The 14,099-nt window shown below is 32.7% G+C and overlaps 2 protein-coding genes across 2 annotated transcripts; both read left to right on the top strand.

The window, feature by feature from the left end:
* The first annotated feature begins 4,480 nt into the window (after positions 1 to 4,480).
* Positions 4,481 to 6,245, top strand: LOC142524363 (uncharacterized). The gene is made up of 3 exons (XM_075628317.1): positions 4,481 to 4,809; positions 5,731 to 5,974; positions 6,071 to 6,245. The coding sequence occupies exons 1-2, from the start codon at positions 4,544 to 4,546 to the stop codon at positions 5,954 to 5,956; spliced, it is 492 nt and encodes a 163-aa protein (XP_075484432.1). The 5' UTR covers positions 4,481 to 4,543; the 3' UTR covers positions 5,957 to 5,974; positions 6,071 to 6,245.
* A 390-nt stretch (positions 6,246 to 6,635) lies between these two features.
* LOC142524361 (RNA polymerase II transcriptional coactivator KELP) lies at positions 6,636 to 8,857 on the top strand. Its single transcript, XM_075628316.1, has 3 exons — positions 6,636 to 7,055; positions 7,724 to 7,829; positions 8,576 to 8,857. The coding sequence occupies exons 1-3, from the start codon at positions 6,747 to 6,749 to the stop codon at positions 8,662 to 8,664; spliced, it is 504 nt and encodes a 167-aa protein (XP_075484431.1). The 5' UTR covers positions 6,636 to 6,746; the 3' UTR covers positions 8,665 to 8,857.
* Positions 8,858 to 14,099: the final 5,242 nt, after the last annotated feature.

Here is a 14,099-nt window from a genome sequence, read left to right as displayed (position 1 = left end):
CTGGCCGCCCACCAATGATAACCGGCATCCATATATAATACCAGATCATCTTCGTCTTGAGGAATAGCCATTTTCGGAAGATATTTACAAATCTCCTTTAATTGACTGAATCCCTGGGTGTGTTCTTTTGTCCATGTAAATTTCGCATCTTTTTTCAATAGTGGACTAAACAGCTCTATGCGTTTTGCTAGGTTTTTTATAAACATCCCAGCAAAGTTAACAACTCCTAGAAAATTTTAAAGTTGTTTCTTTTCTTTTAGCTCGTTTGGAAAATTTTTGCACTTTTTCTACTATATGATCTTGCAAAACTATTACATACTCATTGATCTCTATTCTTCATTTTATTGGTTTAGAAGTTTTCCTTCATTACCACGGTTGCTAAGAAATTGGATTGACAATTTTCTGTAAAATGCCTATCGTAGCCGCTGAACTATGATTTTATGATTACAAGGTGCTGTAAACACTAATCTTCTAGTATCATTTTCTTGAGTATGTGATTTAAACATTTGTAGGAAATTTTTTACTAGCAAAATGTCAGCTCTTGTATCATGAAAATAAATCGGTGGTGTTTTTACCTTATATCAAGGCATTTGTCCAGCACCTCCGATCACGATTTCAGTCATCTTAATCCCTTTACATAATATTAAGATTCTCCTAGAGAAATTTCTTCAAGCAATATTTGGTAATTCTTCTTCCAAATTATTTGAAAAAACTCCTCTTTTTGCTGTACAGATTCCTACACCTGAATCAATATAAGTAGCAAAGTATTCTGCTTTATACTGTTCATATAACATCCCTACTGAAATGTATATCGAGAATGGACTTGTGGTCATTGGATTCTCCACAATCTATCTTCCGTCATAAACTCCATTCCATATTCTAGACGTTTCAAGGTTTATGTTCCTCGAGAAACTCTAGCTCAAGAACCAATCGATCTGGTTCTTTTCCTATAATTCCTTTGATATGAACTTCCAATTCTCCGATATTGATCATTCCTTGGTAAGTTCCTATCATAGGTTATTCTAAATAGTATATGGTATTACAAGGAAATTGATTCCTTTGTTTCGTAATATCAAATACTATTTCTACTTTCTTCCACCCTTCTAGGCATCTAAGCTTTCCTATTGTGGAAAAGCTTTTTGGCTCTTGTTGGGTTTCTTGGACATGTGCTTTTCCCCACCTGTAACTTGTAATTCTATCTCCCTGAAAAGATAATCTTCTCGATTCCAATCTAAGACTCTGATTCCTCTGTAGAATCGATTTGTCTTGTATTTGAATATATGTTTCCTATATTAAGGAAAACTCAACTCTTTCTGGATAAATTTCATGAGCAACTTTTCCAAATATTTCAGGTATTTCAATGAACTCGTTTCTAATAAACAATTCTGAATTATGTGTATTAGATAGAGCATATGAAATTTGATAGGTAATGAAATATGGTTACCTTCTTTCATCAGCCTTTTTTCTTTGAAATTTTGATGTAATTTCAAAGCTCGGATGAAATCTCTATCTGTCAGGTTGTAAGCTATTCTTGGATAAATTACTCCTACAATTTTTCCTGCACATGGATTTCCTGAGATTGTTCCTGGTACTGAATCTTGACGGTTTCCCATTTGTTTATCACATATAGCAATATCAATGCGTGACTCTATTCCTTCTTTGAAAGTAGCTTTTATCATAATCTGAATTTCTCCAATATGAATCCAGGACATGGTTCGTGCAACTTCTATCTCGAGTTTTTGTAATTTCTCCTTAATCTTTTCGGAAGGAATTAGTTGCATCTCCATTCTATTTCTTCCATTGGAATTGCCATTTCCCTCCTGGAAACTTTATAGATTAGATGATACTTTCTATTTCTTAGACCAAGACTTCATAAGAACTTTTCTACATGTTTTGCAGAGAATCCCTAATATCCCCGTAGACTGGGATTTTTTCTCATGATCCTTTGCATCATGTTATGAGATATTGTTGTCTGACTAAAGAAACCAGACAAATTTTCATGTGTTTATTGTCAAAACATCTCGTCTTTAGTCAGATTTCGATTCAGTTCCATCAGATTCTCCCTGACTTAAGACTTCTTCTTCTTCATATATACTTTCGTCTGAGGCAATATCCTCAAATCGGTATACCTGAATGAGATCTTGGTAATAAACTGCTTCTTCAATATCCGGAGTTGGATCGAAGCGTTTAATACCTCGTTTCTCATTTTCTGGACTGTTGGTTGAGATATGACATTTTGCTCCACATGTCCAACAATTACAATCTGTAAAACTTTCATTGGCTCGAGTATGAGCTCTTCTGAAAGTTTTCTTTGTGGGTGTTCTTCCTGTGCTTCGAGATATACTCGATTCTTGGGATGATATCCTACTTCTTTATGGTCCACTTCTTTGTCCAGATTTATAAGATCTGGCTTTCTGTCTAGACCATACTGTTCTTAGTCTCCAAGAACTTCTTCCACTTCTAGCATAAGGATGAGTTCTAAAACTTTTCATCTTATGCCTCTGTGGTTTACTTCCAATAATTGTTGGAAGATCATTTTCTTTACAAGATAAAGGAATACATTTGTTAATACTCCTTAGTCGTTTGTAATTCTTTTGTAATGCTGCTAGATAACACCATTGTGCCAATTTTCCTTTTAGAAAAGATGCACTTCGTGCCAATGTATTTGGATTGCCATGGACATATTTCCTTATTAGCATTTCTCTCCAGGGACTTGGCATTTTGGCGAAGAAAAGTTGCATTGCTATATCTTCTTCTACCCCTGAATTCCGTCTATATTTAGTGAATAACATATTGTATTTATCCACTCAACATATATCATTTAATTCAAGACTATAGAGCTTGAGTATATTTTTTTTCTTCTCTGTATCTTGACTGTTAAAATAGTCTACCCCTATAAATTGTTCTTTAAAAAGGGTAGTCATTCTTCCGGCTATCTCGCTAAGAGATTCTCCGGCTATGACTGATTCTTTGGTTTCTATCGAAATCATGTCCCAAGCAATTTTAATTGATCCTATAAGACTCATTTCCAGAATTTTAATAAATCATTCTCTGTTGAGATCAAGTGTTCCTACTGCGATTCTCATAGCAGATGTCAAATCATCTATGAGATCTTCTCTGTTTTTGAAATCTAATACATCTAGGTTAATCATAACCCCATAAAGATGTATATGTTCTAAAACAGATTTCCAATAGGGTGTTTGGTGCATAGAAATTTGATTCTTCATTGACCTTGTTCCCGTTGGCTGCGATTCTCCACTGGTATAAAAGTCTAGTTGGGATTCTCTCATATTTATATTCTGAGATCCCACACTTTTTCTTGGTGGTTCCTACGAAGATGACCAAGTTATGGTAGGTTGTTCACCGTCAGTTGTGTTCATCTTTATATCTACTACCTTGAGATTTGCAAAAGATTTTGTAAGCTCTTGGAGATCCTATAGACCAATCTTTTTTAAATTTGTCATCAGATTAATTTCTTTTCCGAGACTATTTTGATTAGATTGATCATCTTTTATTCTTCAGTTAAAGGTTTTGTTATCACTTTGGCCTTCCCTTTTTGATGTAATAAGGGTTCAGTACCAAATGATGGTGGTAACCTTACTTCTGAAGTTTTTTTACTAGAACTTGATTGTTGTTCTAGGTTTTGAAGTCTTGTTCGAATATTCTTTAGTATTCCAAGAATTTCTTCCTAGTTTTCAAGGATTTTCTCCACATTTTGTGCTACATAATATAGCATATTGTCATAATTTTGTACCGTCTTTTGAATTTCTCTAAGATCTCCAGAGAGTTTAGAGGAATCCGGTACTATTTCTAGAAACATGTTATTTTGAATCATAAGTTTACCTCATGACTCTGAGAAGTTCTTTCTTGATATCTAACATTGGTTAGATCTTTCTGCTTCGAATATTCCAACGATTTGGAATATATCCTGTAAATACTTAATCTCGAACCTATGTTCGGATTCATGTTAATTGAGAAAATTTTCCTTCTCAAATATTTAATTACTTCATAAAAATAAATTTATATGTTTGAAATAATTTTACCTAGGCTCTGATATCATTTTCGTTCAGTATCCAACCCAGAGCTCCACGCTAAAGAAGATGGGCGATCATGTGATCATTCGGAGGGTGACACACAAAACGGTACCTATCAGTTTTCTAACCTCAAACTCTTTTTAAGAGCCTACGTCGTCCCCTACTGAAGAGTCGCGCTGCGTGTCAGATCATACGATAGAGGCTCGGTGTTCTTTATAAGCTCTGATACCATTTTTTTCCTAGGAAAATCAATCATTCTAAATATAAGGATATTTTTGTTAATTTTATCTTTTTAGAGAATTTGAACTAAGTTTTTTAAGCGTAGGAAATTAAGATAAATACAAGTCTGAGTTTGAAAATTTAAAACTAATTTACCTTAAAAATAGGATAATATGATATTTTGACAATTTATTTATTTATTTTTATATTAGTTAATTTAAAAACCCCAATTTTCTCTCACACGCACACGCACACTTGGCTGAGACTTGAGTGGCGGAGGAAGAGATAACATGGCCGCAACCGCCGCTACTTGCGGCTGTGAAACCACCATTTTCTTCCGCCCCTTTTCGCCGACGCCACCGGCCCACAAATTCCCCTCATCAAGAAAACAATTTGGTAACTCAAATTTATCCATCAGTATAAGCCAACGTCAAATATCTTCAACATCGACTCCCAATTATACTTTCACCACACGTTCAGTTTCATCGCCCGAAACTCCTGTTGTTGTTGAAGAAGGAGAATGCGAGGAAGAAAGTGGGACTCCTCCTTCTGTCACGTATATTCTCTCTTCGTTTCCCAATTAATGTGAATTTCTTTTGATGTGATGATTTATAGGACAAGAATTGTATTGCGGATGTTTTTCTTGGTGGGTTCAAGTTCCTTTAGCTCGGAGATTGGCTAAATCAATTCTTATAGATAGAACTTAGGTTTGCATAGAATTATATGCTTTTTGAGGTGGGATTTTGTACTCTTTTTGTTCTCACAAGATTTGTAAGCTGATATGATAGACTTGAATACGTTTGCAAAAATATCGTCATATCACCGTAGACTTGCATATTCAACTCCAAAGCGAAATTGAAATTTCATGTATATTCAAGATTTTTGTCGATGTTTCCATGATTTAACACAACCTGTGATTAATACCTTGGTGTGACCCAAGTCTCCATCTTTGTGCAACCACTCGAGAGTCACGCTATTGTCTTCATACCTGGAAAATTTTAAATTTCGTATTTAACTTTTTTAGAAGTTCATGTAGGATCATCCCTCCAGCAGTTTGTTGAATCCCCTGGGTGACACTTTAGTTCGAAAGGCCCTTCAACTTATAAATTAGTCTATTGAATTGTATTTCCATGTACTTTATTTTTTATTTTTTAACTATTGAAGTGAAGTTCTGTTCATAGTTGTTTTAATCTATGAAGTGATCTTGTGAACTATAAATGCCAGAAAGGGCCTGCTTTTTCTCTCTTTGGGACAACTGATGCATGAATCTTTGAAATGGCGTGTCTTAACCATAAGTTAGAAATATGTGGACTAAATGGAATGCAAGTTGATAGGTTGAAACTGAATTTTAGCAACTCCGGTAAAATTTGCAGGGAAGTTAAGTTACTCCTCCCAAAATATTATGATATTACGAGAACTGGCATTGTATCATATACATATTATCCAATTTGTTCCTTCTGTACATGTGTTTTTACAGGGGTTGCCGTGCCTGTGGAAAAAAAGAGATTGAAAATGGTTGTAACGGTGAAGGAAGAATTCAAGGTGGGATTGCCACTGTCCCGGGATTTGGTTGGTGGCCGATAAAGGCTTATCGGCCTTGTCCAGCTTTTGTGGCGTCTGGTGGCAGGTATAGACGAAGCGGGCAAAGCATGGATGAAGTTGTCTCTGGAAGTGGGAGCAAAGGCATGGTCAAGGGAAAATAGCAACATAGCTCAATCAAGGTAGTCGTCCACTTTAAGTCTCGATGTATACTTGTGCATCGCAATGAAAAATGTTCAATCTTGATTGACATGTTCTTTCCTCTTCACATTTTCCAGCAAGAAACAGCAGAAAAAAGAGACTGTTCTAAAATCCAGCTTGAACAAAAACTATACCGATTGAACTTCATCTTGTCTGGTTATGTTGAAATCTTACATCAATTGGATTTGTACTCTTTGGTACTGCAGAAAATATGAAGTTTACGGTACATAGTGCATCTATTATTTCTCTTTTTTCATTTTGTCATTTACTCTTTTATTAACCAAGCAAATGGAGTAGACTTCTTTTTTCTTTTTCACCAAATTGTATTGGTTGACATTTAAATCGAATAATTCAATTGGTTAATCGGAAGAATTGATATATAGCTTTTTTTACCTATATTTTTTAAAAAAGACAATGTATTTATTGAATATACAATCATCTTAATTAATAATAACAGTAAGTATATTGAAACCATCCTAATTATTTATTTGATTTTATTAAAAAGTGGATGATATGTATACAATCATATATTTTATTAAAAAATTACTATCTTTTCATTTATTTATAAATATAAAACTTTTCCTTTTTTTTTTCATTCAACGAACAATTAATTTATTATTATTTTTTTAAAATAAATGTTTCGAAATAAAATATACCGTCGTTTAAATTATGGCTTAGTTTTTCCAACGAACTGTGCCGCTTCCCTCTGAGCTCCACAACACAGCCCTAACCCTCGAAAAGAAAAAGAAGAAAATGGACGAGGAAACACAAAAGTCAATCGAAGAAACAGTTTTGGAAATCCTGAACAATTCAAACATGAACGAAACGACTGAGTACAAAATCCGGAAATCCGCATCAGAGAAGCTGGAAATTGACCTTTCGGAACCCAGCAGGAAGAAATTCGTCAGGCAGGTCGTAGAGTCATACCTCCGGGAACAGCAGGGCAAATCTGAGCAACTGGAGGAGCAGCAGAAGGCGGAGGAAGAAGAGGAAGAGGAAGATAACAGTAACAAAAGAGGTGATCGAGAGTATGATGATGAAGGTGGCTTAATAATGTGCCGCGTGAGTCTTTATGTATATTATATATATTTATTAGTTTTTATGAATATGATTGAAGGAATTTTTTTAATTGAGGTTTTGCATAACTGTTCTCTGTTCACTCACTCGATCGTATGTTTTGGAACTATGTTTGCTTCGTCTGATTATGTGATTTGTGTAGGTTTTCTAGCATCTTTTTGTGTTTTGATCGATTTATGATTTTAATTTGTGATGCTGAACCAAGAACTGAGTCAAGAGGGGACCAGAGGAGCTAGTTTATGAGTTATGGGGTTCATAACTTGTAATTTTTAGAAACATTATCCCTAAAAGTTTGGAATACTTTTGGTTGTGAGGTAAAACCAATTTGCTGAGCATGCTAGTTCGTGGTTGTTCTTGGCTGTAGCAATGGTGTTTTGGATAATCTCTTCCTATACTTTTAGAGCCCGTTCATACAAATACCATTTGTCTGTTCTGAACTTGATGTTCACAATAAAATTGTTTTCTTCTTTCAAAGAAATTCCTCTGTACGTACGTTTTTATTACATTCATATAATCATTGAAGTGTGCACTATGTAACAGTGATAATAAATTTATCTTTTTGTAATATTCCTAAATTTTTGTTATTTTTTGTTCGTTTTTAGTTTCTTTGGTCCTTGAACTTTTCTTTTAAGTAATTTTCTTTTTTATATATATTGTCGAAGAGCAGGAGGGTAACTATATCTGAATTTAGAGGGAGGACTTTGGTATCAATTAGGGAGTATTACAGCAAAGGTGGCAAAGAGCTTCCATCAGCTAAAGGTACTTATTTCTCATGGACGTTTTAGTACTGAAGCTTATGATTTACTTGCATGTGAAAGTCGTTTCTTGTCCATGCTATGTTGATTTTTTCTTATTTTTTACCTCATAACATGTGATTAAATCTATAATAAAGATGTCTGATATGGGTTAAAAAGACGAAATTTATTTGTTGAAATAATATTCTCCCCTGTCTGCATCTTGTGTATTGGCAATATTATTTCAATTGCGATTCTTCCAGTGCCATCTAGTGATTTCTATGGTATTTGGTGATATTTACGCATTATGTATTCAAATTTCTTTACATCGTATCCTATATATATTCTATCTTGTGACATGCTATTCATATACGTTATTTTTATTTCTTTTTAATTATTGCGAATGGAAAAGTGCCTCATTATGAAGCTAAAAATCAAATAACTAGAATGACAAGAACCGTGGGCGGCTGAATGAATGATAATTGGACCAGTTTTTCTATTATAAAATGCCGGTCCGTTGGTCGACATGCCTGTACCATGTAATTTAGGGCCTGAGATTGTGCTTGGATAATCTCACTAAATACTATATGTCAAGTAAGAGTCCCCTAAAGGGTTTTCTTTTATTCATTCTGATGTGTCACTGATAAGAACTCCATTGAGCTCTTTTCTGTCTCTTTCATTGATAGATTTTTCTAATGATCATTTAGTCGAAGTTAGAATATAAATTTGATTTTTCGTGTAAGTTGAAACTTTGGATGTATGGACTTGCAGGAATAAGCTTGACTCTTGAGCAATGGGCATCCTTCAAGAAGAAGGTACCCGCTGTTGAGAAGGCAATCAAGAAAATGGAATCTATGTGAACTGAAAGGTTGGCTGCTAGGAAAGAAGACGGTATATCTACTTTTGTCCTTTGAACAATGAAATCTGCATCGATTTTGTGCTGTGATACTACTACTGCCTTTTGATTTTGTAGGGTTTGATCACGTAATATAGCATGTATCGTATGTTCATTTTCTCATTTGATAAGTTTACCTTGGTGCATCCATTTGTTTACTATGGCTCCATCAATTGAGATTAGCTGCTATTCATGGAATCAGGGATGAAAACACATTAAAAAAGATTATAATTCACAAACTAGATCAGTTAAGTTCAAAAACTCAATAATCAAGCAAACAGCAACAAAGATATAATGCATCACAAAATATGTAACATCAATTAAATCACTGGTGGGGTGGCGCTGATTCCACCCCTACGCTGCGGCCGAAAGAAGATAAACTGGATTCAGTTCCTAGTGTGTATAGTCGGGACTTGGTTGAAGCGTCGGTTGTCAAGAGAATGTCAAGAGAATAAGAGACGAAAAGAAAACATCTACCAGCTTACACCCCACGACCAAGATCCCTTTTCCCTCCTAGGAGTTGATATTGCTGCAACCCTCATTTGCTCGATCAACGCTTCGAAATTCACTTGTTTTGACATAATATCCTCGAAGTCATTTCGGTTAATCATTACTTTAACTCTCCAAATGCCTCTTTTCGGAGCCAGGACTCAAACCGATTTTCGGTCAAATTGGCTGGAATCAGTAGCATCTGCAACTGCTCTAAGACTGCAATTTCCCATTTGTATTTGACTTACACACCCGATAAAACCTAGGTAGTGAAGATGAATGTGTTGGTATATTTATCTGGATATATACAAAGAATTTGGGAAAAAAATGTAAAAGGGTTCACGGGCTTTGAATGAATGGTTGGCATTTTATGGAACACTTGAGATTAAATTTGAGACAAAATTTTGTAGGAATTCGACGCAAATTGCAAACCCATATACCGACAGGGTGGGCAAGTATAATAGTAGATATTAAAAATAAATCTACCTATCTCACCATAAAAAAAGTTTTTACTAATAAACTATTCCCATGTGTAATCGATACTTTTGTGTTCCCACTTGCAGAAGTACTATATTACCTGACAAACGGGTTTATTTTCAGAGTAAGTCTATTGTGAAACGATCTCACGAATCTTTATTTGTGAAACGGGTCAATCCTATCGATATTCACAATAAAAAGTAATACTCTTAGTATTAAAAATAATATTTTTCATTGATGACCCAAATAAGATATCCGTTTGATAAGTTTTTGCCTTAATTTTATTAGTAATAATAATAAATTTAAATTTTTTGTTGTCAAATTGTAGTTTTAGTATGCTATTTTTGTATTTTTTACAATTTTGTCTTTTATGATCTGATGCTGAAGTAGGGATGTCAATGGGACGGGGCGGGTTCGAGGATGGGTATAGTAATCTCATACCCGCCCCGAACTACATCGGGGATTTTAAAAAATCCCCGAACCCGAACCCGAACCTGAAAAAATCGGGGATCTCCATTCCCGCTTGGGTTTTCCCCGCAAGCTTCAAACCCGTGGGAAAAGTTGTCATCCCTATGCTGAAGTGCGCAGTTTCACGTCAACATTATCGATTTAAAAAAAAAAGTCTCAAAAATCGAAAAATACATGGCTAAAACTTAAATTTGATGACATGAAGAACTAAAATTTCTTGTAATAATAATAAAAATAAAATAAAGCAATCATACATTAGGCTACATGATATTAATGCACATCGGTTGCTAAGTTATTTCTGAATTTTAGTGAACATTAAGCAAGTCAAAATTAGACCCACCGTAAAACCAGGAATATGAGAATATTTATGGAATCAATTTAACAAAAGAAAGAAAAGGCTACAAAAAAATAAACAAAAAATGAGCGATTCCCCGCAAAAAAAGGTATACAAATCTCATTTCTTTTTTCCCATTCACCGTCCAAAACCTATTCCATCCCCCCAACAAGTCTACAAACTCCCAAACCAAAAAACACAAGGAAAAATCTTCAAGAAGCCATGGATTCTCATTCTTTCAATTATGTGATCGTCACTACGACCACGCTACTTTTCTTGATCACATCTTTCGTCCCGAGGGCCGAATCCGATAATATCCTAACGCAACCTCTAACCAGTATCTTCCCCAAAATCGAGGTGACGCTATCCAACGACGGCAAGGACAGCATCTGGTACATGTGCCAGATGACGGATACAGATGATTCCTTGCATGAACTCCCACCAAAGACAACCTATCGATTCAAATTCACGCAGATAGCTTTCCCCATGAGATGGTGCTACTTGTACATCAACCCCAGCAGCCACGGGTTCTTTTGGGTGTACACGGTGAGGGCGAGGTGCACCAATTGCTTCTGGAGCATCAACAAGCACCCCTTCTTGTATCGTGGAGATAGATCACGTTGGGAACGACAGAAACTCTACATGCCTAGCGGTTTCGTCATTGACAAGTTTTTGACCGGTAACCCTCCCTCCAATACAAATACATCGGCTTCTTGAAATCGTACTTATGCGCGTTGCTCGTTTATTTTCTCTTTTGTATTTTATCCGTTGTGGATGGAGATTTGAAATGTATGTTCACGAGTTTCGGTTCGGTTCGGTTCGGTTCGTTTTTTTTTTTAAATTTATTGGATGTTTCTTGTTTTGAGGAGAAGATATATAACACAATTCATGCAAGTTGTTGCATGCATGTATTCGATGGTTATGGTACGTACTTTTGTTGTTGAATTAATGAACCAAATACGGAGTATTGGTGGTGGACTGCTTCTTGACTGAAAATGTATGCAAATTTTCTGTTATTATTTTAAAAAAGAATATGTTTTACAAATATGCAAATATTTGTAAAATTTGTATATAAATGTTTTAAAATATGAATCTTAAAAATCCCTGAATAAATCTTTTATTTTTTTATTCTTTTTATGTATTATTATTATTATTTTTTAAAAAAAGAATATGTTTTACAAATATGCAAATATTTGTATTTAAATGTTCTAAAATATGAATCTTAAAAATCCCTGATTAAATCTTTTTTTTATTTTTATGTATTATTATTCTATATATTTAAACTTTAATAAAGATATATATTTAAGTTTGATTATATTTATATTATTTTAATATAAGAGGCATTTTATTTTATACAAAAAAATTATATATAAAAATCTATGGTTCATGTGATAGTTTAAAATTAAATAAACAATTATATTTTCTTAAATTAACAATTATGATTTTATCGGGTTTTTAGAATTAAAAATTGGTCGTAGATAAAATTTTAAAGGAAAAAAATAATATCTTGTAAGGTTTTTTTTATGTGTAAATATTAATGAATGAATACCTTGAGATAATCTGTGCTTTATAATTGCTTATATTTGTGTTGCCTCATTATAAAAAAGACTGACTGATCATTCTATATATAGAATAATTAGATTTTTTTTTGTAAATAATTATTAAAAGTGAATCAAGTTTAGATATATTTAAAAAGTCTTGAAAATTATTTTTTCATGGAAAAAAGATACTATTTATATTAATTTTTTAAATTTTTTTTAAAAGATACAAAATTTAACTTTTAAAATCTCATCATTTTAAAATTTTATATTTGGTTTTATCCTTACATAATATTCGCCTTTAATTATGAGTAATATGAAATTTATTCTTGCTACAAAAATGATATTTAATTTTGAAGATAGTGCTGATTTTTGGAATTTGTTATAGATGAAATATTGAAAATTTTGGCATTATAGTTTCTTCTAATAATTGTATAATTTATGTAATTAAATAAATATTTTTGAAAAATTAAATCAGTATTTTCTAATTTTTAAAAATTTTATTGTACAATTTAAGATTTTTTCTAGAATAAATTTTTAATATACATAGATTATAATAAATATTATTATCACGTGTGCGTAAATGTGAAAAAACACTAGTTTTAAATTTTCTTACTGATTATTTCTGAAAAAAAATTCCTCTCTCCGTCCCTGCATGTATGAATCGAATGATTGGCATTATGTCAATTTTTTTTAACACAAAACTCGACGTGTTTCAGAATCAATTTTGTGAGAATGATATTTTATTTGAGTTACTCATAAAAAACATTACTTTTTACGCACAAATTGAAATAAGGGGCTATGGATTTTTCTGAAAAGACATTTTTCACGAATATATACCTTTTCATTTAAATCATTGCACTGATTCATCCAAAAATGTTTTATTAATTTAATTATTATGTAAAATAAAAATTCCAAATTGAGTAGGTTTCTTGTGAGACGGTCTCACGAATCTTTATCTGTGATACGGGTCAACCTACTGATATTCACAATAAAAATTAATATTCTTAGCATAAAAAGTAATAATTTTTCATGGATGACCCAAATAAGATATCTGTATCACAAAATACTGACTCGTGAGACCGTCTCACACAAATTTTTGTCATTCAAATTTTGGAAAATTCGCTCACACTAATCACCACTTGAATCAGATGCACATATTTTAAAATAAAATTATTATTTTAGGAATTCAAAGGTAGTAGATTATATCACATTAATTTTAAATTTTGATATGTAGAATATTTTAAAATATAGTATATTGATTTAGAACTTAGAACATATATCCCCAAATTTATAACTATCATAATTATATTGTCAATCCATCGACTCAAAAAACTTAATGTTGATGTGAAATATTATCCGCTTGATAAAATAATTGAAACGTCATTTTTAGCTGCCAGTACAATTTAAAATATTAAAGTTGCACCGTTATTACCATCTATAACTTGTTGTAAAACGTCAAACGCTCGATCTTAAACTTAATTTTGAATAATTAAGTTAATTTTTTTATGATTATTAAATTATATATCATACAATGGGATTTAAAATTTTAATTAGGTATTTGCTTTAAGAAAAAGCGATGTATCGAGCTACCTACTCAAAAAAGTTTAAAAGTTTAGCGTATACCACATTAAATGTGATATAAAAAAAGAGTTCTATGATTATAGTCTTTTAAGTGTCAAATTTCAATTTCAATTTGTTATCTTTATTTTATTTGCAATTTTAACTTTTTTTCAACATGACAATGATATGATATAGATACGGTATGATATTGGTATAATATCACATCAACACATCAATGAAAAATGACGGAACTTGTTAGAAATTAAAAATACTAGATAAGACTAAAATTTGAAAATTTTGAAAATAATATTATAAAAATAGAAAATTGGTTCCAAAAAACAAAGAGGGTTATATATATATATATATATATATTTGCTTATGATTTTCCAACACAAATCAACAAGTTTCCCTCGAAAATCTAAAGACATGAACGTACATGAAATCTTGATTTGTCACGCGTGTGTTTGGAACTTTGGATAAATATGTGGATGTGGAAAGATGATTACGCAGCTCGTGGAAAGAGGAAGAGTG

This window comes from Primulina tabacum, chromosome 14, assembly GCF_025594145.1.
Source record: "Primulina tabacum isolate GXHZ01 chromosome 14, ASM2559414v2, whole genome shotgun sequence".
Classification (NCBI taxonomy): domain Eukaryota; kingdom Viridiplantae; phylum Streptophyta; class Magnoliopsida; order Lamiales; family Gesneriaceae; genus Primulina; species Primulina tabacum.
This window is presented reverse-complemented; position numbering and strand designations above follow the sequence as displayed.

Excerpts from the sequence above, each read along its gene's own strand:
- LOC142524363 (XM_075628317.1), top strand. The coding sequence starts at position 4,544 with ATGGCCGCAACCGCCGCTACTTGCGGCTGTGAAACCACCATTTTCTTC. Across the intron at positions 4,810-5,730 it reads GGGACTCCTCCTTCTGTCAC|GGGTTGCCGTGCCTGTGGAA; the intron begins GTATATTCTCTC and ends GTGTTTTTACAG.
- LOC142524361 (XM_075628316.1), top strand. The coding sequence starts at position 6,747 with ATGGACGAGGAAACACAAAAGTCAATCGAAGAAACAGTTTTGGAAATC. Across the intron at positions 7,056-7,723 it reads GTGGCTTAATAATGTGCCGC|TTGTCGAAGAGCAGGAGGGT; the intron begins GTGAGTCTTTAT and ends TTTTTATATATA. Across the intron at positions 7,830-8,575 it reads AGAGCTTCCATCAGCTAAAG|GAATAAGCTTGACTCTTGAG; the intron begins GTACTTATTTCT and ends ATGGACTTGCAG.